This window comes from Penicillium nucicola, assembly GCF_028828085.1.
Source record: "Penicillium nucicola strain IBT 29836 chromosome Unknown utg000010l, whole genome shotgun sequence".
Lineage (NCBI taxonomy): Eukaryota > Fungi > Ascomycota > Eurotiomycetes > Eurotiales > Aspergillaceae > Penicillium > Penicillium nucicola.
The window spans coordinates 6,189,535-6,210,811 of NW_026643134.1; the positions used below are offsets into that span (position 1 = coordinate 6,189,535).

At 49.7% G+C, this 21,277-nt stretch overlaps 10 protein-coding genes across 10 annotated transcripts; 5 read left to right on the forward strand and 5 right to left on the reverse strand.

Annotated features, from left to right (window-relative positions):
* Nucleotides 1–170: 170 nt before the first annotated feature.
* N7511_010910 (uncharacterized protein) lies at nucleotides 171–1,660 on the reverse strand (the record flags this gene model as incomplete). Its single annotated transcript, XM_057133287.1, has 3 exons — nucleotides 171–859; nucleotides 913–1,531; nucleotides 1,598–1,660. 3 exons carry the CDS (start codon nucleotides 1,658–1,660, stop codon nucleotides 171–173), a joined length of 1,371 nt encoding a protein of 456 aa, XP_056981275.1.
* A 934-nt stretch (nucleotides 1,661–2,594) lies between these two features.
* Nucleotides 2,595–5,090, forward strand: N7511_010911 (putative GTPase activating protein (Gyp3); the record flags this gene model as incomplete). Its single annotated transcript, XM_057133288.1, has 1 exon — nucleotides 2,595–5,090. One exon carries the CDS (start codon nucleotides 2,595–2,597, stop codon nucleotides 5,088–5,090), a length of 2,496 nt encoding a protein of 831 aa, XP_056981276.1.
* Nucleotides 5,091–5,517: 427 nt separating this feature from the next.
* Nucleotides 5,518–7,213, forward strand: N7511_010912 (choline transporter-like family protein; the record flags this gene model as incomplete). The annotated part of the gene is made up of 2 exons (XM_057133289.1): nucleotides 5,518–5,799; nucleotides 5,867–7,213. The coding sequence occupies 2 exons, from the start codon at nucleotides 5,518–5,520 to the stop codon at nucleotides 7,211–7,213; spliced, it is 1,629 nt and encodes a 542-aa protein (XP_056981277.1).
* A 471-nt stretch (nucleotides 7,214–7,684) lies between these two features.
* On the reverse strand, nucleotides 7,685–8,476 carry N7511_010913 (uncharacterized protein; the record flags this gene model as incomplete). The annotated part of the gene is made up of 2 exons (XM_057133290.1): nucleotides 7,685–8,341; nucleotides 8,399–8,476. The coding sequence occupies 2 exons, from the start codon at nucleotides 8,474–8,476 to the stop codon at nucleotides 7,685–7,687; spliced, it is 735 nt and encodes a 244-aa protein (XP_056981278.1).
* A 1,612-nt stretch (nucleotides 8,477–10,088) lies between these two features.
* Nucleotides 10,089–12,146, reverse strand: N7511_010914 (uncharacterized protein; the record flags this gene model as incomplete). Its single annotated transcript, XM_057133291.1, has 2 exons — nucleotides 10,089–11,343; nucleotides 11,395–12,146. 2 exons carry the CDS (start codon nucleotides 12,144–12,146, stop codon nucleotides 10,089–10,091), a joined length of 2,007 nt encoding a protein of 668 aa, XP_056981279.1.
* A 672-nt stretch (nucleotides 12,147–12,818) lies between these two features.
* Nucleotides 12,819–13,184, reverse strand: N7511_010915 (putative quinol monooxygenase; the record flags this gene model as incomplete). The annotated part of the gene is made up of 2 exons (XM_057133292.1): nucleotides 12,819–13,105; nucleotides 13,163–13,184. 2 exons carry the CDS (start codon nucleotides 13,182–13,184, stop codon nucleotides 12,819–12,821), a joined length of 309 nt encoding a protein of 102 aa, XP_056981280.1.
* Nucleotides 13,185–13,394: 210 nt separating this feature from the next.
* N7511_010916 (bifunctional AAA family ATPase chaperone/translocase BCS1) lies at nucleotides 13,395–14,962 on the reverse strand (the record flags this gene model as incomplete). The annotated part of the gene is made up of 2 exons (XM_057133293.1): nucleotides 13,395–14,759; nucleotides 14,816–14,962. The coding sequence occupies 2 exons, from the start codon at nucleotides 14,960–14,962 to the stop codon at nucleotides 13,395–13,397; spliced, it is 1,512 nt and encodes a 503-aa protein (XP_056981281.1).
* A 455-nt stretch (nucleotides 14,963–15,417) lies between these two features.
* On the forward strand, nucleotides 15,418–16,777 carry N7511_010917 (uncharacterized protein; the record flags this gene model as incomplete). Its single annotated transcript, XM_057133294.1, has 2 exons — nucleotides 15,418–15,545; nucleotides 15,709–16,777. The coding sequence occupies 2 exons, from the start codon at nucleotides 15,418–15,420 to the stop codon at nucleotides 16,775–16,777; spliced, it is 1,197 nt and encodes a 398-aa protein (XP_056981282.1).
* A 781-nt stretch (nucleotides 16,778–17,558) lies between these two features.
* Nucleotides 17,559–18,901, forward strand: N7511_010918 (uncharacterized protein; the record flags this gene model as incomplete). Its single annotated transcript, XM_057133295.1, has 2 exons — nucleotides 17,559–17,573; nucleotides 17,726–18,901. 2 exons carry the CDS (start codon nucleotides 17,559–17,561, stop codon nucleotides 18,899–18,901), a joined length of 1,191 nt encoding a protein of 396 aa, XP_056981283.1.
* Nucleotides 18,902–20,394: 1,493 nt separating this feature from the next.
* Nucleotides 20,395–21,210, forward strand: N7511_010919 (uncharacterized protein; the record flags this gene model as incomplete). Its single annotated transcript, XM_057133296.1, has 1 exon — nucleotides 20,395–21,210. The coding sequence occupies one exon, from the start codon at nucleotides 20,395–20,397 to the stop codon at nucleotides 21,208–21,210; it is 816 nt and encodes a 271-aa protein (XP_056981284.1).
* Nucleotides 21,211–21,277: the final 67 nt, after the last annotated feature.

Here is a 21,277-nt window from a genome sequence, read left to right on the forward strand (position 1 = left end):
GCACACGTAAATTCCTGTACATCTCACGAGCACATCATTTGAAAACTCTCGAAAATTATGTATTGTGATGGAAATGTAGACATGTGCTGGTCATCGCCAACTACTTCCGGCCCAATGCCTATCTTGCATATAAATGACACGCTAATTAATAGCAAAGTAAGGCCAAATTGTCATGCCTTGATTTCTTTGTTAGAATTGACAGGCAATAAGGTACCATTTCCCCGGAAAGCCCATGTCCCATTTTTCCCCCACAATCTGGAGAATTTCTCGAAAGCATTCGTCAATGCGGCCATCTTCGGCTCAACATATTTTGTCCACTGTTGAACAACATAGAGCAAGAATACAAAGAATATAACCAGAATCACAGCCAGTCGGAATGGGCTCGGAGTAGGAATATAGGACTCCGGATTAACGGTACCATCTGATAGCAAACTTGGCTTGAAGCCGATTGACATGGGCAAGTAGACAAGATAGACCAACACAGAGCGCATGAGAGGCCCGTGTATCAGATAGAGCGGGAAACTGATTGATCCAAGCCATAAAAGACTCGGGTGGGAGAGTATCCGTCGTAAGAAGGGCGACAGCATCACGCCGAGGCAGATCATCTGTGCTCCTAGACTGGCATAGTATCTGCTAACATTGGCATCTTTCGGAAAGATGGTCTGGGCTAGGGATGCGAGCTGAGAAGACCATTCCGTTTGGTTTGAGTACTCATCGGGATAGGAGCAGATGTATAAGCCTAGTGTGACGAGTCCATAGGGAAGGGCTCTAAACAACAGGCGGGGCTGAAGAGCAGACAGGTTGTAAAATGACATTTCGGCCATTATCATTCCAGCGAAGATGTTGGTACCGACAGCCCCTGTACATTATTTGTCAGCATTGAATATTGATTGGGAATAATGCGACATTTACCATCAAGCGTGATCCAAGCATAGGCGTAGAGAACCATTTGGGCGCAAATGCGAAACAGTGGCGTGGTATTCACCAAGGCCAGCATTGTCATGAAGACATATAACGAGCCACGGAAAAGATGTTTCAACGCCCATTGTGGTTGATCGTAGGCATTCTCCCCATAGAACCAAGTGCCAGTGACTTCTCGAACTAGATCAACGACGGCCGTGAGCAAAGAAGAGCTTGGTTTCGGACTTGTTGCCCGCAACCAGTATGCATCTACCTGGCGAGCCAATTGGAACACCCCAAACTGACACAAGAGCCAAGCAAGAAATGTCATAAGGGCTGCGGGGAAGACAAGCCTCCCCTTGCGCCGAAAGGCACCAGTCGATAGGGCGCTGAGGGCATCGGAAGTAGCCCCACGGCGGGCTAGCTGGAGTGGCTTGAGGGCATTCACAAATCCCAGTAGTACCATAAATATGGCTACCCACGCCTGACCCTGAATCACCAATCGGAAAAATGGACGCTGGAATAGAATTGATGTTCCAGTTTCCGAGAAAGATGGCGGAATCAAATACGTCGCAAAGGAAAGACAGACATGGCTTGCAACTACGAATAGAGCGGCGATTCCCCGAAGGCCCTATTAAGAGAGAGAGGAAGTTAGTAGCCGCTGACTGCAGGGGACAAGGAATAATACAGTACTTACATCGGCCCAGCTACTGGGACGAATGTGCGCTGCAGATCTGGTCGCCGGGTCGACAATGGCCATGTTGGGCAACTGGGCTCATTGGTACAGGTCAATAATGAACTGCAGCAGCTGCAGCTGGCACACCTCGACCCATAAGTACTAAGCATTGGAGATATCCGGAAACCGTCTGAACGATGCAAACGTACGGGGGAAAAAGTGATAGAAATGATATTCCCCATGATTAAGTTCAGCGGTGCGGAATGGCTGACATGATATGTCCGATCCGGGAGGCCGAAAACGAACATTCCATACTTTCTTTTTGGATCTTCTGATATTCTGATCTTCTGATATGATATGAGACTTCTAGTTGGTTCAATTTAAAGTCTGGAAACAGCGGGATCGTCGACGGTTAGACTGGAGCCCAACGGGGGGAGATTTTCTAGAAACCTTTCAGGGGCTTTACAGTACTGTACAGTAGATCGCAGATCGCCGTGTAGCCGTGGTTCGCTATAGATGTGATCTATCGATTGTCAGCGCTTATGTTAGAAGTCGAGATCCTTTTATCTGTACTGTAGACTCGTATATGTCTATATAGCAAGTTATCTCATCATCTACAGACCTGATAGTCATTACTTAAATATCCCTCTTCACTCCCATCTGCTGAACCCCTTGGATTATTACGTCACATGACACTAGACCCAATCAGGGCGTGTTGATTTTGTCTCAACTTCACCCTTCTTTTCTTTTTTCCCATAGTCCTCTGGCAGGCTGTCTTCTCCCTCCCCCTCCGGAATTCGCCAATTACGCTCCCTCGTTACATTCCTATTCGCTCGTTTCGACTCTTTGTGAGCTCTCTTTCGTTACATTCTCACCCGGAGTACGCGCCGGCTCTATCTCCTTCTGCCAACGTTTCGATTTCCAAATAGCCGCCCATGGTCTTGGACCACTCTTTCGCAGATTCCTCTTCAGTCACGATAATCAATGTCCAGCGGGCTCTGGGTGCTAAGTCGTGGCCATGGTCACAGAAAACGCAAACTCTCGATATCCGCCTCCGGCTGAATTTGATCTGCCCGGCCGGCGCAGAGTACCCCTTCCACCGCGGTTGGATTCTTTAACGATTGATCCGCGCGCGCGACCTTCAAAATCAACCCCAAGAGGGTCGACTCGCTCTCCCCACTCTCCACATCGTCCTCCGTATCATACACCGGACCCACGTTCGCGTTCTCCTCTCCCACGGTTACGCCTTCCGAATCATGAGAACCAATGGCCGCCGACTTCACCAAGTTTAGGCGCCCCGCCGGGTAGAGACGAATGGAAAACTCCCCGATCTACAGCTCGCCCTGCTGTCCATGCTACACCCGAGACCCATCCTCCGAACTGGACCTCTCGAGACGGCGAATTTGACCGACCTAATTACCGTAATGCTCCGCCGAGTCGAGGTGGACTCCGCATATCTATGTCAACGTCCCGAGCGAACACGCGTAGACCGCGGACGCAGGAATCTATGGAGCGTCGCCCACAGGAACTTGGGCCTCAAGACTTGCCTCGTCCACGATTCCCGATTAATGGGCCTGCTGATGAAAACGCAGCCCGTTCAAGCATTACATCAGGCGAAACATCGCGCTCCAGTACTGAGCAGGCTAGCGGAACAGAACGCAGCAGTGTCTTGACCAAGAGCAGCTCTTTTACAGATCTGTCGCCGGACACCCCGGACGCGCCTTATGGGATCGATAGTGGAATGAGTGTTGAAGACGCGATCTCTATGTATCTCGATGGCTTCAGCGATGTGACCGAAGAGCCCCCCTCACCAAAATCTCATACGGAAAGTAAAGCGCCATCAATAACGCCCCCTCCGTCACGCGATGCACCACTGGATGATGTGTCACCAAGCTTTACACAGTTGGACGAAATCCCAATGGTGTCCCCATTGCCCGAATCAACACCCAGAGCCACAGACCTCGAGCCCGTGTTGCAAGATTTGACTTTCTTGCCCAACTTGACATACTCGGAACCGACACCCTTACAACCTGTTCTTCCAGAATCCCCACCTGACTTCACGCCTCTTGAACCTGCGCTACTGGAATTCCCGGAACCCACGTCATTGGGCCCCATCACACCAGAGTCTCCGACATCAGATCTAACTCAGCCTGAATCTCCGGTACCTGAAGCTCCGCCTGCACATCAACGACAGCCCTCGAAGGTGTTTATCCCAGGATTAGTACCTCCTCGGTTCTTGCCTGGGATTGGCCCTCGGGACGAATATGGGTTCCGGAAAGCAACCCAATACGTGACCTTAAATGAGCATGAGGCCTGGAAAGGTACTTATTCAAGCCATGTGGAACATCGGAGATTAAAATGGATCGAGATGCTCAAGGAACACGGGCTGCCAACGGTAGAACCGATCAATTTCCCACCGCAGTCGTCCAAGGTGAAGCGATTTGTGCGCAAAGGCATTCCTCCAGAATACCGAGGTGCGGCTTGGTTCTTTTATGCCGGCGGGTACGAGCATCTGAACCAAAACATGGGCCATTACGATACACTTGTGGAGCGTGCGATGAATTCGCCGAGCAATGACGACAAGGAGCACATTGAGCGTGACCTTCATCGCACATTTCCCGACAATCTTCACTTCAAACCGGAGATGCCCGAACAAACGGAGAACTCTGGGAGCAGTAACCCCATTTACTCTAATGTCACCACAGAGACACAAATGATCCAGTCCCTGCGCCGAGTGCTGTATGCCTTCTCGTTGCATAATTCCAAAATCGGATACACTCAGTCTCTTAATTTCATCACCGGTATGCTCCTTCTGTTCCTGCCCGAAGAAAAAGCATTCTGGATGCTACATATCATCGCTTCGGATTACTTGCCTGGAACCCACGAGATTAGTCTGGAAGGTGCGAACATTGACCTCTGGATTCTCATGGTACTGCTTCGGGATACAATGCCGGGAATATACTCGAAGATCGCTGCAATGGGAGGTACCCCGTCAGGACGGGGCAAGATGCCTCCTTTGACAGTCAACTCTCGGCTGCCAGATATCACCCTTGGACTGACCAACTGGCTTATGTCAGTCTTCATCGGGACATTGCCCCTGGAAACTACACTCCGGGTCTGGGACGTGTTCTTCTACGAGGGGTCGAAGACCTTTTTCCGTGTCTCGTTGGCCATCTTTAAAGCCTGTGAACGTGACATTTTGAGCGTGACAGACCCCATGGAGGCATTCCAGGTCGTTCAGACCGTCCCCAAGAAACTGCTGGATGCCAACGCGCTCATGGATGAATGCTTTATTCGTCGACACCGAGTTGGCCAAGGTCGCATTGAAGAGCTCCGCGCTCAACGCCGGGTTGCTGTCCGCGAAGAGAAGCTGCGACGGTCGGTCGCCTTCGCCAAAGGCCATCTGCATCCCGCGACAGACGACTTCGCAGGGCGAGCACGTACTCCAACCCCAGGCATTGAACACCGAGTCGTAGGTTCCTGGCGGCACTTGAAACAACACACATTCCGTTGAGTGGACCCTTGCTCACTCGGTCCATCTCACTAATTTTCTTTTTGTAATTATAATCATGGGCTAAGCGTGGCCCATCTGGAGTTGCATTTTCGGTGCTTCGAGGCGAACATTTGGAAGGGAAAGGGGTTTTTTATTCGAAAGGCCTACAAGATTTTTGTACATAAAAAAGTTAAAGAAACAAAGATTGCCAAGCAGGCAACCCAGTTGGCAACTTGGCAGCTTGGCAAAGCTGAAAATTGAGGTTTCATTGGAACTATCGATCGCAAACCCTACAAGGCTGATCATTGGCGATCGCGGTTCGTTGCTCCCAAGAGCATCCATGAGATGTCGTCATGATTAAAACCTGCCCCTTGCTTCCCCAACTTTTCTTTTTGCGCACTGTGATCTTCATTTTCCTCTTCTTGGTGATTATCTACAGCTTGCAGACATGAGTGGACAGGCTGCTAGCTATTACAACACCGGTGAGGGCGTCGGCCAGCAGGGCCAGCCCCAACCGGGATACAACTACAATGGACAGGAAAATGGCAATTACCAGCAGCCCCAGTACCAGCAGCCTGCGGGCTACCAGCAACCAGGCTATCAACAGCCTGCAGCTGAGCCTAAACCTCCCCCGCAGTACCAGCAAAATATGCCGCAGTCGGGATACAACTTTGATGACGCATTTAAGATCGAGAAGCCCAAATGGAACGATCTGTGGGCTGGTCTCTTGGTATGTTGGTTGCGATCGCAGCTCTGAACTCTCATATAGACCCCAGAACTGACAATCTACTGTATAGCTGATCGCAGTTTTCCTGGGATACGCCGCTGTATCTGGAATTACAATCCACAAGTATGCGACCAACAAGGGCTTCAATGGAGGAGGCATCTACGGCTCGAGCAATGATTTCTCCCTAGATACCAACACACTCGTCCTCTTCGTCTTCGTGCTCGTCGTTGCCCTCGTCTTATCCTGGCTTTACTTCATGGGCGCGAGGTACTTTACCAAAACATTCATCTGGGCGACCGGCATTTTGAACATCGTTTTCGCTCTCGCAACCGGCATCTACTACATCGCGCGCAAGCAGTATGGAGGTGGAATCGTGTTCCTGCTCTTCGGCGTTTTCGCAATCATATGTTTCATCAGCTGGATCCCGCGCATCCCCTTTACGGCATTCATGTTGCAAACCGCCATGGACGTGGCGCGTGGATATGGTCACATTTTCCTCGTCAGTGCCTTGGGTGGCATTGTCACTGTCGCATTCTCAGCCTGGTTCTCTGTGACTCTTGTCTCGATCTATGTCGCCTACGAGCCCGACTCCTCCGGTACTAATCCTTCATGTGCCAATGGTGGGTGCAGCACAGCTAAGGTCATTGGTCTGGTTGTCTATGTGACTTTTGCCATGTACTGGCTCAGCGAGTGGATCAAGAATACCGTGCACACTACCATCGCTGGCGTGTATGGATCGTGGTACTTCTGGAGCAAGTCTGCCGGCGGTATGCCCAAGGGCTCGACCCGTGGCGCATTCCGACGTGCGACAACTTACTCGTTTGGCAGTATCAGTCTAGGAAGTCTGATCATTGCATTTGTCCAGATGCTGCGTCAGGCATGTTCAATTGCCCAGCGTCATGAAGCCCAACAAGGGAATCTTATTGGCAGTATTGCCATGTGGGTGTTGGGATGCTTCATTTCGCTCCTAGACTGGCTCGTTACGCTATTTAATCGATATGCCTTCTGTCATATTGCATTGTACGGCAAGCCCTACATCCCTGCCGCGAAGGATACCTGGAAAATGATGCGTGATCGGGGCATCGATGCCCTCGTGCAGGATTGCCTTATGGGCCCGGTGTTGACCATGGGCTCCACATTCGTCGCTTATGTCTGCGCTTTACTGGCTTATTTGTATCTGCAGTTCACCAAGCCCGCATACAACAATGATGGCGACTTCACTGCTGTCATCATGGCGTTTGCATTCTTGATTGGTTTGCAGATCTGTCAGGTCTTCATGACGCCGATTGGGAGTGGTGTCGAGACTATCTTTGTCGCTATGGGCTGGGATCCTCAGGTTATGATCAATGATCACCCTGAGATCTACTACAAGCTTGTTGAGCTTTACCCTCAGGTGCAGCAGGCGGTTCACGCATGAGGAGCGTATGAGAAAGACCCTTGTTGACGGATCAAAAGGACAACAATACGAACTTTATATGACGGTCACTGCTTATGTATGGACATGACCATGACCCGTGAGTACTTAATCAAAGTGTAATGTAATAAATGGACAATTGAACGAGAAACATCATGTTACGCATTTAATGCGTCCCTGGGTCAGAACTGATAATAGTTGTTGAACATCCAATTTCCCTATTGTGTTATGTATTGGACCGGTGAAAAAAGAAATTTTGTTCTCGAGCATGAGGGTTACTCTGCAGACGCACTCGTTCTTAGCTGGCTTACATTGCACCAAGTACTAGGCATATTTCATGTATCATTACAAGACAATCTGAGCAAATAAACTAATCCAAAGTTTACCAAAAAAGACTCCAATATAAACTCCCAAAAACCCTATCAATCCCAAACCCAAAAGAAGCCTAACCACATCCCAAAAGAAACATCATCCTTACAAGGCAGCCATAAGAGCCATAACGGCAGCAACACCAACAGCAGCAACACCACCGTGAACAGAAACACTCTTAGCACCGACACCCTGGAAAGAGTTGAAGCGGTTGGCATCAACACCAGAAGGTGAAGGCGAGGCCTGTGATCCAAAGACAGCCGACGAAGAAGCCGCGTTAACCATCATGCCGTGGGAATAAGAAGCAGAAGAAGGCACAGCGCCGGACGAAGCAGCCATCATGGCGCCCATGCTCGAGCTGGCAGGGACCTGGACGGGGATCTGCGAGATATGAGCCATGTGGGCGTTGGGGGCAGGCGTGGCCTTGCAGCTGCACTCGGTGCGGGTCTCGGTCACGTAGACGACACGGGGCATGGCTGGCTCGGCGGGCGCGTAGGCGCGCTTGCTGTTCATGTTCGTGTGGGCGTTGGGAGCCGCCACGCGCTCCATGGGTGCGCCTGCATGGCGGAAGGGAGTAGCCACGCGGCTGGAGGTGGCGGGGCAGAGGCTGTCAGTCAGTGTGCTGAGGTCGATGCCGGAGCATGCGTCTGTTGAGCTGCTCAGGCTGGCGAACTCGTCGCTGTTGCTGCAGGCGCACTCTTGCGCGGTCTTGCCGTCGCAGTCGGTGAATGAAGAGGTGTCGGCGTTGCCAATGGCGGATTCCTGAATTGTTCGTTAGGGTTTGGAGTACTGTGTTTGCTTTGTTGCGGATGTACTCACGACACAGGACATAATGTCACTGGCGGATTGGGCAGCTGCGGCGCCGATGAGAACTGAAGCGGTGATGAAGTGACGCATTTTGATGATGACTCTTGAATGTAAGGTTGAGATATGTCTGGGGATAGGATTACTAGCAGTCTAGTCTGGCTTGGGAGAATGGAGAAGGTGGATAGAACACACTATTCAGGACGGCGGCCTCGAGATATCGGTAACCCTTTAAATAGAATGAGGTTTCCATGGCCATGAGCACACACCGTAAACAATTACTTGTGAATGGCACCCCTTGATCCCTCAAAGGTGGGCGTGAATGAAGTGATGACGTTCAGGCATTCTCCTGGTGGATTGTACCCGATATAGGGTTGGTGTTTTTACTGGGAGGTCAAGCTTTGGTTGGCATTTTTCGACTGATTTTACAGGTTCATGCGCACACAGGTACCCTGTCGTTGTCTTGGAATGACACAAGAATGTGCCAGTTGCCATGACCCTGTCGCTCTTCCCTTGGTATCCCTAGTGACCCTTAAACTCCGGGGAATGTCGACCCAAGCGATAAAAATCTTGTTCCATTAGGTTTTATTCTGATCGTCGCTCTTCTGTTGTACAGTGGTATCAAGTTGGGTCTCCTTTGCATGAGCAGGAGACATGTATTGTTCTTATTATGGGGGCAGCTTAGGGCTGTCCCATCCCCGTGCATCGATCCACACGTGAAATTTTGTATAGTTGACACTGACTTTGACACGTTCACTTGGAGTCAACATATTTTTGTGCTAAAAATTAAACCAAGTCCCCTCTCGAATTGGACATCAAACAGCAATGGATCTTCGTGTGGCGATGGTGTAACTAAGCCAAGTCGGCGGGAATGATCAACAGGCACTCAAGGAGGCCGTTTATCCTTGAACCCTTCATTGAAAACCCGATCATGGTCAGCTAACAGCAAAGACAAAAAAAGAGTTCATCTTGCAGTTTATTATAATTCATAGATCTATCTCGGTTGCCCGGTATAGTATGCGAAGTAATGCAAAACTGCTAAAAAATAAGTGCCTCCTATCGGGATTGATCCGATGACCTCCGTATTACGAGTACGGCGCTCTACCACTGAGCTAAAGAGGCCACTTATTAGAAAACCCAAATCAGGAGAGAAATCATAATAGAATGTTTTATAACCCAAAACATAATTTTTACTCCTGGTCCATCTTTCTAGACGATCATAGAATTTGGTCATGGTAGGTTTCACTCGCACAGTTCGAAGATACCATTCATTGAGGCCCCAATGATCCGCAATTGCTTTGGAATCGAAGCTTTCTCGCGTTGCAATGGCAAATAAATTGAGACTGATCAAGGTGTTGAATGCAATGGGAGCATCTCCTGCAGCGACGCGGTAACGTCCATCTTGCCAAACATGATATGTCAAAAAGTCCGATGCTTTTTAGGCTCGTAGAATCAAAATAGAGGGTCCTATCTTATTCGGTACTGCTGCGTGTTCAAGAGGGAGTTGTACCGATACTCCGAGGTTAAGATATATATTTGGTTACGACCACATAGGTTACTCCAGAACGTAGCGAGAAAAACATTAAATTGGGTATAAGCACCGTCGTAAACCATCTCAACACTGTCAACATACCAAGGAAACCAAGCTATAAATCGTGAAAGCAACAATAATAACAAAACAAGAACATCTCAGTCCAGGCCCAGATCAAAACTTCTCACTGGTGACGCACCGCGTCGCATTAACTAACAACCAAGCCAAAATCTTGACAATAAGCGTCAACCCCTTGACAACAAGATCAAGACCAAAGAACAAAATCCCCAGGATACCGCGCGTAATCCCCGGTAATTTCTTGCCCTCGCGTGTCCCCCCTCCATACCTTCCATATTTTTCAAGATCAAACTCCTCAACAACAATTTGTTGATTCTTATCCTTCTTCTTGCCACGGCCACCAGCCTGCGATTTCGGCGCCGAAGAAGACTTCTTCCAGAATGCGAATAGCCCAGTTTGATCTGAAGCTTCCTTGGCCTTTTTCTGCGCAGAGTTGATCTGCGATGCTAGGAATATACTCTCGGCGGTGTCGTCACGCTCTGCGAGTGTCGTGACTAACTTGCCCTGGAAGACAGGCATGGAGTGCGATGCGACCGTGTGAGATGTAGTTGGTCGCGGTGGTTCGGGTGAGCCAAGGACCATATCTGCCAAGATAGGGTTCGTAGCTTCGTCTGAGACGGCGACTGCGAGAATTGCTGCGACGAGAGAGTCGATTGCATAGAGGGAGGGTATTGTGGCTTGCACAGCTGCTGGGGAGATGCGCAGTGTTCTTGTGCCAAAGTCTAGGGAGGCGAGTGGTTCATCCAGATCTGTTACTGGGAGTGTTGATGTTCTGGGATTTGCGGCTTGCTGTGCAGCTTCCATTGCCGTAGATGAGACTGGGCCGGTTACTATGATTGTTGGTGGCTGGTGCAGTGAGCTATCGCTTGATGGCGCAGAGACTGTTATATGAACCATTCCCGGGGACTGAGAGCGCACTGGAGATAGTGGAATACCAGCTGCACCGACCAGAGCTGATGGCTGGCGTCTCGACAGGCAAGGGTGTCTCAATTCGTAGAGGCGTTGATGGCGGTTCCAGGAGAGTCGGCATGACTCTTGCGCTGCGGCTCGTTTCAAAGCATCGGTTTCAACCTCAGATGCCTCAGATGGCCCCAAATGATGTTGCCTACTGACTTCTTCTGCTTGCTCAATGGCGAGCATGGCAGCTAGTCGTGAGAAAAGGAGAGTGACAAGACCATCGTTGGGATGTTCGCGGCGAATACGATCTTCCAGGCTCATCATCATGATGGGGACATCGTTGTTTGGTCTTGATGGGTCACTTCTGCTAAGGGAAATCTCGTCGGTGGAATATGTCTGCAGAGTATAGAACGGCTGCTGAGAGTTGCCAAGCATGAACGTAGCAGGTCCTGTTCTTAAGGGAAGTCAGTGGCAGCAAAGTTATAAGATGTCGAAGCGAACTTACTTTGTCATCCGCAGATTCAAGGTACCAACGAAGTTGTCAGGCCTTTGGCCATTTGCAGTCTCCCACAGCATCATCAGCTCCTCATTAGATGAGTATCGTACTTCTTCTGGCTCCCAAGACCCAGTCGGGAAGTCAAGTACACTCGCAGGCACAGTCTTTGGTGCAAGAACGTGGTCGATATGATTACTCGTGGTGAGCGTAAGCTTGGGTGGCTTGCGAGTAGACTTGGTAGGCTGTGGTTGACTCGACGTCTGCTGTTGATATGACTGCTGATTGACAGGCAAGCTCGGATCAAACTGCGGGAACATTGATCTCATAGGGATAGGTGAAGCTGACGACTGTGATGATTGTGGTGAGATCGTGGAGGTCGCTGTATAGCTGCTACTGCTGCTACTATGGCTATTGTGTGAGGGCATGATTTGTTCGGTTGGTATCCCAGCTTGACGGCTCTGACTGTGTATGGACTGTGGAGACATTGCATTCTGGACGGTCTTCTTCAATGAGGGCGGTGATCTTGATCTTTCGACATTTCCAGGCGGAGGGGGCGGAATCATTTGAGTGTCTTCGATCATTTGAAAAAGCAGAGACTCCGTCTTTGCAGTATCTTTAATGTCTTCAAGAGGAATCGGGGAGCCCGGTTCAGCTTTCACGACGGCTTTCTTGCCGGCCTTTCGAAATGGATTATTAGACTTCTGGCCCTCAGCCGGAGGAGGAGGCGGAAATAGTTGGAACTGGGTTGGTTTAGCACTCATTCTGTCGGTTTAGAAGAATTGAACAGAGAAGTATATGACAGCATGGAAGGGAAGTACAGAGCGCGAATGTAGGGAACACGAGTGAGATATACCCCATGTACACCGACAGAGGACTCATTTCGACAATCCAAACAGAGAGCACGGCTTGTTGAGCTATGTGACAACCCTGCTTGTCTGGTGGGCGCTTAACTCATTATAGGTGTGATTGGCCGTGATCCTGGGATAGGCACTTCATTCTGCAGTAGCGGCGCTTCGACTCTGACACTTGATTGGTGTTCGGACTTTTGGGGTTCTATAATTATCGTAACTTTGCTATTAGATTGGCTGGTTATTTTGGCTGTGAAGAAGTCGAGGAGTAAGCTCACTCTACCCTGCATGTAAGTTTGGCATAGACACTAAGATATGACGTCCGATTTCGCATCTTGGATAGACTCCAGAGAGGCGCGTCAGTCCCAAGGTTGGGACTAGGACGCAGGGTGGTCATTGGCGCTACCAATAGGAGGACGACGATCCAATCCCTGATTTTCACTCGCATCTCCAATTCTCGTGAACAATTTGCGAAGGAAAAAAAAAGACACACCTTCAACTAACTTATGTATGCGAGGGATAAGGTAAGGAAATGCGAATTGGAAATTTTATTCATGTTCTTTAGTTTATATCCCAGAAAACTCTTTACATAGTAGAGCCCTCCAACTCCTCCAGGCGGTGCATGTCCATGTCTTTCTCGAGCAGAGGAATAACGTAGGGGTCGAAGGTCTTCCAGTAAGGGTTGTTGAGGTGGTACTCTTGGGACGACTCCTTCTCATAGCGCTCGACAATGGTGAAGTCCTGCTTGTCGAAAACGGACTGCATGACGAACCACGAAATGGTCTCCTTATCATTGGAGTAAACGTTGGAGGCCTCGACGAGCTTAGCCTTCAGCTTGGAGATGGACTCCTCATCGGCCTTGGCGCGGAGGTCTGAAGACGGTTAGCGTCAGCGGAGAATCGCTCGGTAGTATAAGATGAAACACGTACGGACGACAATAGTGTAAACCATGTTGAAAATCGGTGGGATTGTGTTGCGGGGAGGGAAGAGGGGCACAGGGATCTGACGTTTAAATAGCTGCAATTCGTATTTCGTCGGTAAAGACTCGGTGGGTCAAGGGGAAAATCCCCGAGATTTACCCCAGGTGATCCCGACGTGTTGATTTGTGGACAGGAGGAATGGATATCTATAAATGGGATTGGATATTTACATAGTGTACATTTAATCGCGTTTTCCTTGGTCGTGGCCCAGTGCCTCCGTATGAACGGTGTAGGTCAGTCCCTCCGCCATGGCGATCGCACCCTCCATGTTGCCCTTATTGTACAAAAACAAGCCCTGCAGGGCCGCAGCACTGGTGCTCAAGGACTGATCGGCCTTATGACCAGCCTCATCTTCAATCAGACCAAGTTCCTGGAGCCGGTCCAGGAACATCTGGCGGTAAGCCCCATCGGTATCAAGCTCCTCATAGAAGCGATTCCAGAGACAGCCAACCTGGTAGCGAGTCACCTCGCCTAGGCGAACGGTCATATCCACACGACCGGGTCGAACCAAAGCTTCATCCAGTCGCTCAACGTGGTTGGTGGTGAGGAAGATAATGCGTTCCTCTGCACTCGCGACTCCGTCCAGTGCATTGAGCAGTCCCGAGAAAGTGACATTGGCACCGCGGTATCCATCCGCATCGCTCTGCGTGCGACGGTTCGAGAATGCAGCATCCACATCTTCCAAGAGTACAAGGGTTCGGTTTGGAACAATCGTGAGGAGGTGGTTTAACCGGTCATCAGTCAACCCGCGCTCACTCAAGTTCAGAATGGCAATGTCATAGTCCAATTCGCCGGCCAGTGCTTGAATAAATGAACTCTTGCCCGTACCCGGGGGACCATATAGAAGATATCCTCGTCGGTATGGGATACCACGGTCGTGATACCAGGATGAACTTGAGATGAAATCCTCTACGTCTTCCACGATCCGTTCCTTGACTCCTTCTTGGAGGACAACGGATTCCAGAGGCCGCTTCCGACGAGGGTTTCCAAATGGTTTCCACTCCGTCCCCCAGCTGTTATAAATGGTAGTCTTGCCTTCGTGTGATTTTGCGGCGTATGCATGGGCTTCGGTGAAGAGGTCCTCGAAGATATGGCGTTGAGAGTAGAGGGTGGTGAGTGTGATTGTTTCCCAGGGCTTTCCGGTCTGGATATCACGCGACTTCGACTCGCGCATACGATTGACAAATACGAACGCATTCTTGTATCGGAGAACGTGTTTGCCGGGGCCCGGGACTAAAGAGAAATGTGTGTGGATAGCTCCGTTTGAGTGCTCGACTTTTTGCGTCTGGATGGAGAGGTGACGCATGCCAGGAGTGATTTTCTGGAGGAAGCGGTCCATATATCCAGTCTTGGTCGCTGCAGCTTTGCCTGCATTGAGCTGGGACTGTTGATAGAGGGTCATCCAATGTAAGAACCATGGGTAAGAATCATCTTTGATGCTGATCTCGACGTCCACCAGCATCCGGCGGCGGAGAAGTGCGGCGCCATGTCGGACACCTTTTTGCGCGAAGGTCAATCCAGCTCCTAAGCCAGCGAGTCCGAAGCCCTAACAGCGGCCGTAAATCAGTAAAGCGACATGAAACCGGTGATTTCATAACCTACCGCGGTGAACAAGGGATTGCTCGTGAGCTGTGAGAACAGGCTTCCATCGCCCTTTTGCGCTGACTGCAGCGCCTCGGTCCTCTGCTGCAGAATCAAGTCACCTGCAGAGGGCGCAGGCGCAGGACTGGAGACTCCGTTCGGCTCCATGCCAACAGTTGGTGCGAGAGTCGCAAATCGCAGGAATTATCGATAAGGAGCACGGTCGGACTTATGTTGGGCCGACCGAACAATAGCCATGGCAGGAATTGGCTGCTGGAACTCCAAACATTCGCATATTTCCACACTGCATAATAATGACGATACAGAAAGACCACCGACTATCTCCATGATGTGTCCCAGGTGGCGCCCTCGTATAAAATTGGTCCGGCCTTCGCATTCACATGGGTCCGTCGGGCCCTCGAATAGCCCGCGTCGGAGTTAGCGGAATTAGACTGTTTTTTTGCTTCAACCCCCTTCTTCTCCTCCTGCGTAAGCTGACACCTTCATGTTGTGTCGAACGGGTGTTTAAAATGAAGTTGCACCCTATGCGATTCCTATCCCAACATTTCTCATTCCGTGGACGCGTTTTGCATCAGCGCGCTCCTGGTTCAACAATTCGCAAGATGTCTACCCCAACTGCTGCTACCGTGCTGTATGCTCTCACCGTCTCCAGTGCCCCAGCGCGACCTGGACCTGAAGATGTATTGGAAAAGACTCATCATACAAAGTCTGGCTTTAGGAACCCATGGGAGTATGTCAAAGTCTTCAGACTTGAGCCGTTTGCGCCAGAAAACTAACTAGCGGCTTGAATGGCAGATCCTATCGTGATCACAGTCCAAAGGAGATCATGGGAACACTCCTGTAAGGAAACTAGAGACAGCATTAATAAAAATAGCTCTAATCGAAAGATACAGCTCTCGACGATTGAAAGGCGAGGCGAACTCACCCGACATGACACCTCCGGCTTCCCGCAAGCCCGAATTCCTTCCTACTCGAGAAACACAAAAGCTTCGCGCCACATGGCTTGGACATGCTTGCTACTATGTTGAGTTCCCAGGGGGGCTCCGAGTGCTGTTCGACCCGGTGTTTGATGCTCGCTGTGGGCCATACTCTTTTGGCCCGAAGCGCTTTACCGAGCCTCCATGCAAGATCGAGGATATTCCCGTCATCGATGCGGTCGTCATCTCTCACAATCATTATGATCACTTGTCTCACCCTACCGTCAGTAAGATCGCCAAGCAACACCCCAATTGCCATTTTTTCGCGCCTCTTGGAAATAAATCATGGTTCCATGACTCCAACATATATAATGTAACAGAGTTGGATTGGTGGGATGAGCGAGATATTGCGTTGTCACCAGCGGAGGGAAAGGGCGCGGAGGTCGAGCTGATTGGAAATGCTTCAACGGGGGCAGATATCAAGGCGCGTATAAGTTGCATGCCGTGTCAACACATTACGGCTCGTGGTCCATTCGACAAATGCAAAACGCTCTGGGCCTCATGGGCTATTGAATCCGGTGGTAGCAAGCTGTACTTTGCTGGGTTAGTCAAGTATCCAAACAGGGCAGGCAGGATCACGTGGCCATTGGCTAACCCTTATTCCAGAGATTCCGGCTACCGCTCCGTGGACGAAGTACCCAAAGGAGAAGATGATTGGGATCCAAAATATAATTTTCCAATCTGTCCTGCGTTTAAGCAGGTTGGTGAATTCCGAGGACCATTCGATCTAGGACTCATTCCCATTGGAGCCTACGCTCCTCGTCATATCTTTAGCCCGGCGCATGCTGATCCTCATGATGCTGTGCGAATGTTCCAGGATACTAAATGCAAGAATGCCTTGGCTATGCATTGGGGGACGTGGGTTCTCACCGAGGAAGACGTCCTCGAGCCCCCAAGGAAATTGAAGGAGGCCCTAAAGCGTCACAGTATTCCTGAAAGTGGTGTCTTCGATGCATGTGAAATTGGAGAGAGTCGAGAATATTGAGAAAGCCCAGGGCGAAGAGACCCGATGCCAGAGAGTCTCCAGGTGGCAGGAACGATCCTGTAACTACTCCATGTACCAAAAGCAGACGATTCCTCTCATACAACCCGTTTTGTTGTTCTTTTCCCTAGACGCGTCTTCTTCTCTTCACACACCTTCTAATCTCTTGCTTCTTGTTCTGTTATTCTGTTCATCATTCTGTTCATCATTCTGTTCATCATGGCACCTCCGCGGTTCTATTCCCAATTCCAGTCTCCTGATTCTGCTAGATCTGATTTCGGCTCGGAATCTCTTGATCAAATGAGACAGGAAGCCGGTATCGAAAGCAGACCTCCAAGATTCTCCCCAAACCCAACCCAATTCATTCCTGAGCTCCGTTCTCAAGGCATTGGCCTAGATAACAGAGATTCTCCACCTCGTAGCCATTGTCATGGCACTACGTCTTCCACATCCTCTTTGTCCTCCACCTTTTGTGAAGAAGAAGTCATGTCTCCTCTGAACGAACAAGGACCCTCAGTCCTTCCCCCTCCTCTACAGTTGCACACGAGAGAGATGCATGAAGAGCGCAGTGCTCGCTTGCGAATCCAAATTCCTCCATTGCGGTTGCGTGATCTCATGTCATACCCCCAACCGAGAGATCCATCCCGGAGACACTTTACATCTCGTTATCCTGCTGTCAATTCTGCCGAGAGAAGTCCTTCTCGACCTTTATTGCATCATAGTCACAGAAACAGCTCGACTTCCATTGATGATCACTCATTGTTGAGTACAAGTTCGACCGGCGATGGCAGCATTGACCGTACGTCTCCGACCGACTTATACAACCTTCGACCTACCTCACCATTGAGTTGGCTCTCAGCAGCACCGGTCGGCCGCCTAGATACCATCATCCAGCCCCCACAGAACTCAAGCCGCCCGTTGATCCATTGAAACGGACTCTGGTTGCACCAGAATGCTCCTGCCAGTTGGAACTACACTGTATGGGACCGAACTGTTCAATTTGATGCACCAACATTGCGCCCATTGACAACACTCACGACCGCCGAAATTGAAAGTTTTGATTTTGGTTTCCATCAGCCTGAGCCTGTCCAAAGTGTCCAATCACCCCAGACACAGGCCGAGAAAGATGTTGACATGGATCATGCAACGCGTGGTATTGCATTGATCAACACATGGGTTCATCCAGCTTTGCCGGATGAGACGATACAGAATTGGCAAAATGATGGTCTGCTTCCCGAGAACCTCCCTATTGTTGCAGTTCCGGAATTTGAGGTCCCAGCTATCTCAATTCCAATTGGTGTTAATTCACTTATTACAGCCCCTAATCTCTCGCCTTCTTCCATCCTTCGGGCCTCAATGTCTTCTCCTTTCCGTCAAATCTTACAGCTACATGAGCCTCAGTTTGACCCTTCCTACGGTCAAAGTTCGAACGATTGCACAACGGATGATTTGGAGAAACGACTGATCCATACGCAACGATCTGCTTCTCTAGTTGCCCTTCAAGGCTCTCCAGTCACTCCAATTTCTGCTGCTAATCGTTCTCCTGTTACCCCGGGCAATTCTCCTCCTTGGCGCAATCACACTTATCTGCCAAGGAGAGGCATGAGTGACAACCCAGGGACGCCTCGCCGGAGTCCAGTGGCAAACTTCGATAGCACATCCAGTGGCCTCTCGGGGGAGATGAACGACTCGCCAACAAATAACATTGTGCGATCGGTGCCAATCGAACCCCCTTGCCAACTGAGCCCATCATCGACTCAGAGTGCTGTCAGTGGTACTTCACTTGAATTACCAGAACGTAATTTGCTGCCACCTTTCTCCCCAAGCGGACTCAATCTGGATGAGTCTCGCTCATCATCCTCAATGGAGGACATCACAGAAAGTGAGGAGGAAGGTCCGGTCGGAATGACAGAGTGGACGTCTGAGATGTGGGAAATTATGGCAGACGACACTCCGCGCTCGCACGAAGAGCGGCGCAATGCATTCGGCCCGGAATGCAACCCGGGCCGATGCAATTGGGCCTCGCAGGCCCAAGAGTCAGTGCCGGTGCCGGTGCCACCGCGTTCCAATCGCGACCGCGTGCGCAGAGCCCTGCGCAGAGTGACCCAAGGGGTCAGACACCAGTGAACCGGGGCTCCGGTCACTATGTACAGCAAGATGCAAATGAGCATCTAAAAGTTTCCAAAAAAGAACTGACGCGAAAGTCAGAAAAAAAAACAAAAAAAAAAACACAATAATGATCAGATGTTCATGAATTGATGCCATGACTCTGATACCTGTTTGATTATGCTCCTGTGTGAATACTACCTGTACGATATATTGTGTCCTGACCTGCCAATAAATAAGTTTGAGTACAACTCCTCCCGACAGAAGTAATTGGCAGTCATACCGAACTTTGGTCAGTAATGGACCATGGGTTCACACCATAGCAGCTTCCAGGCTCTGACTCTCAATTAATTGCTACCTTCGAAGAGATTAGATTGAGCGCCAGAAGCATTGAGCGTAGAGAAAATGGGGTAAATTAATAGAGAAACTGGTAAACATTTGCCAAACACGTGCAACATGATCTTCTACGAGACATACCCATCCATACAATATTTACTCACCCCCCCCACCCCGTGTCTGATTCTTCTCCCTCTCTCTCTTTCTCTCTCACACTAGAAGAAACTGAGCTTCCCGAGCCTCTTGAACTCGGTTGCTCTTGATATTCATTTGAGAAACGAGCTGAAATGACATGCGAGGTTCTTTTCAATGGTCGTGAAACTTCTCTGGACTTCATTTGCTCGACCAATGCTGACCCATTGACATTTTCAGGATGGTGACCACAAGATGAGACGCCTCTGTCATACTTGAAATCAGCCACAAAAAGATCTACTCCTATGCTGAAGCACACGAATCGGGGGAACAATAGTCCTTGGCGGAAACAAATGGTAACGGGGAGCGAATCCAAGGTTGGATTACGAGCTCAGTCTGCCCTGACTTGTTTCAAGCTTTGCTTCATGTAATCTAAATACTCTGAATTAATCTTTCATATGATAACTGGATCTGTTTCCACAGGCGACCACTTATGAATCATGATGAGCCTCCTTCGCTGAGTTCAAAACCACGGCTCAAGTGTATCCCATTACTTGGAATCACTGATGACGGATGTGAGCCACAGACGATACGATGGACTTTCCCGATGGATCTTTGGCCATGGAAATAAGATAGCCGACAAGCAACGAAAGTGACTCCGAGAAAAGGTTGAGGGAGGATAACACTGCGAGTCTGAAGATAATGACTTAGGGCTCGCTGGTCGGCACGTGATGCAGCTCAACCAAACACCAATGACTCCCAAAGTCGGGGCGAATCGAACTTTACGAAAATGAATTCCTTTTCTTCCTTCTAATTTTCTCTTATTCGACATGTGAGCAACTCCGATATCGGTTTGGCCGCCACTTAGACTTCATCAATCCATGGAAACGGAACAGTCACGTGCAGACGAAGGGCCAATGCTGACGACATATATCTGAACACATTCCCGGGGTATGATTGTGGCTTCAGAAACCTACAAACAAGTTGTGCAATGCGCCATGCCTCTAGCCGGTATTGGTCGTTGAACCAGACGACTTACGCTCAACATGGTCCAATGCTCCGCCCCCGTTGAAGGCATCGTCGGTTCATACACTGGCAACAGCTTCGCTCTCCAGGGTTTCATTGTCAGCCTGTTGAGCATTGCCCTCTACAGCTCACTCGAACTGATTATCTTGGTGTTTTCAATGTTTCATACCTACCGTGGGCTTTACTTCTGGAGTCTACTCATCACAGCCAGTCTCGGCGTAATTCCCGACGCTCTCGGCTTGCTTCTGAAGTACTTCCAGCTTGCGCCCATATGGATCCCAGTTACACTATCTACTGTAGGATGGTGTATCATGGTGACTGGACAGTCGCTGGTGCTTTACTCCCGGCTACATCTCGTACAACGAGACAAAAGAGTCCTTAAGTTTGTCTTGGGTATGATCATTGTTGACGCAATTGTCTTGCAAATCCCTCAGATCATTGCCTCTTATGGTGTTGTCTATGCCTGTGACCTTGCCTTTGGTCGATTTTTCAACATTTGGGAGAAGGTGCAACTTACCGTCTTCTTTGTCCAGGAGATTATCATCTCCAGTATATTCATTGTGCAGACAGTCAAACTGTTACACAGCTACCCAACCAGGAGCAAACGGAAGACCAACATCATGTACCAACTGTTGGCAATCAATACGGCTATCATTTTGATGGATATATCTTTGATTGTGATGGAATTTCTGGGCTTGTTCATCATTCAGACTGTGCTCAAAACGTTCTTCTATACTATCAAGTTGAAGTTGGAGATTGCAGTCCTATCGAGGCTGGTCTCATTTGTACAGGCTGACTTTCAGCCGGAATCTTCTGGCTTTAGTCAGCCCAAATGAATTTTCATATCCTAAATTCCTGTCCTGGCAAGCTAGAATTAGTAGAATTCCTGATATAGTTCAGATG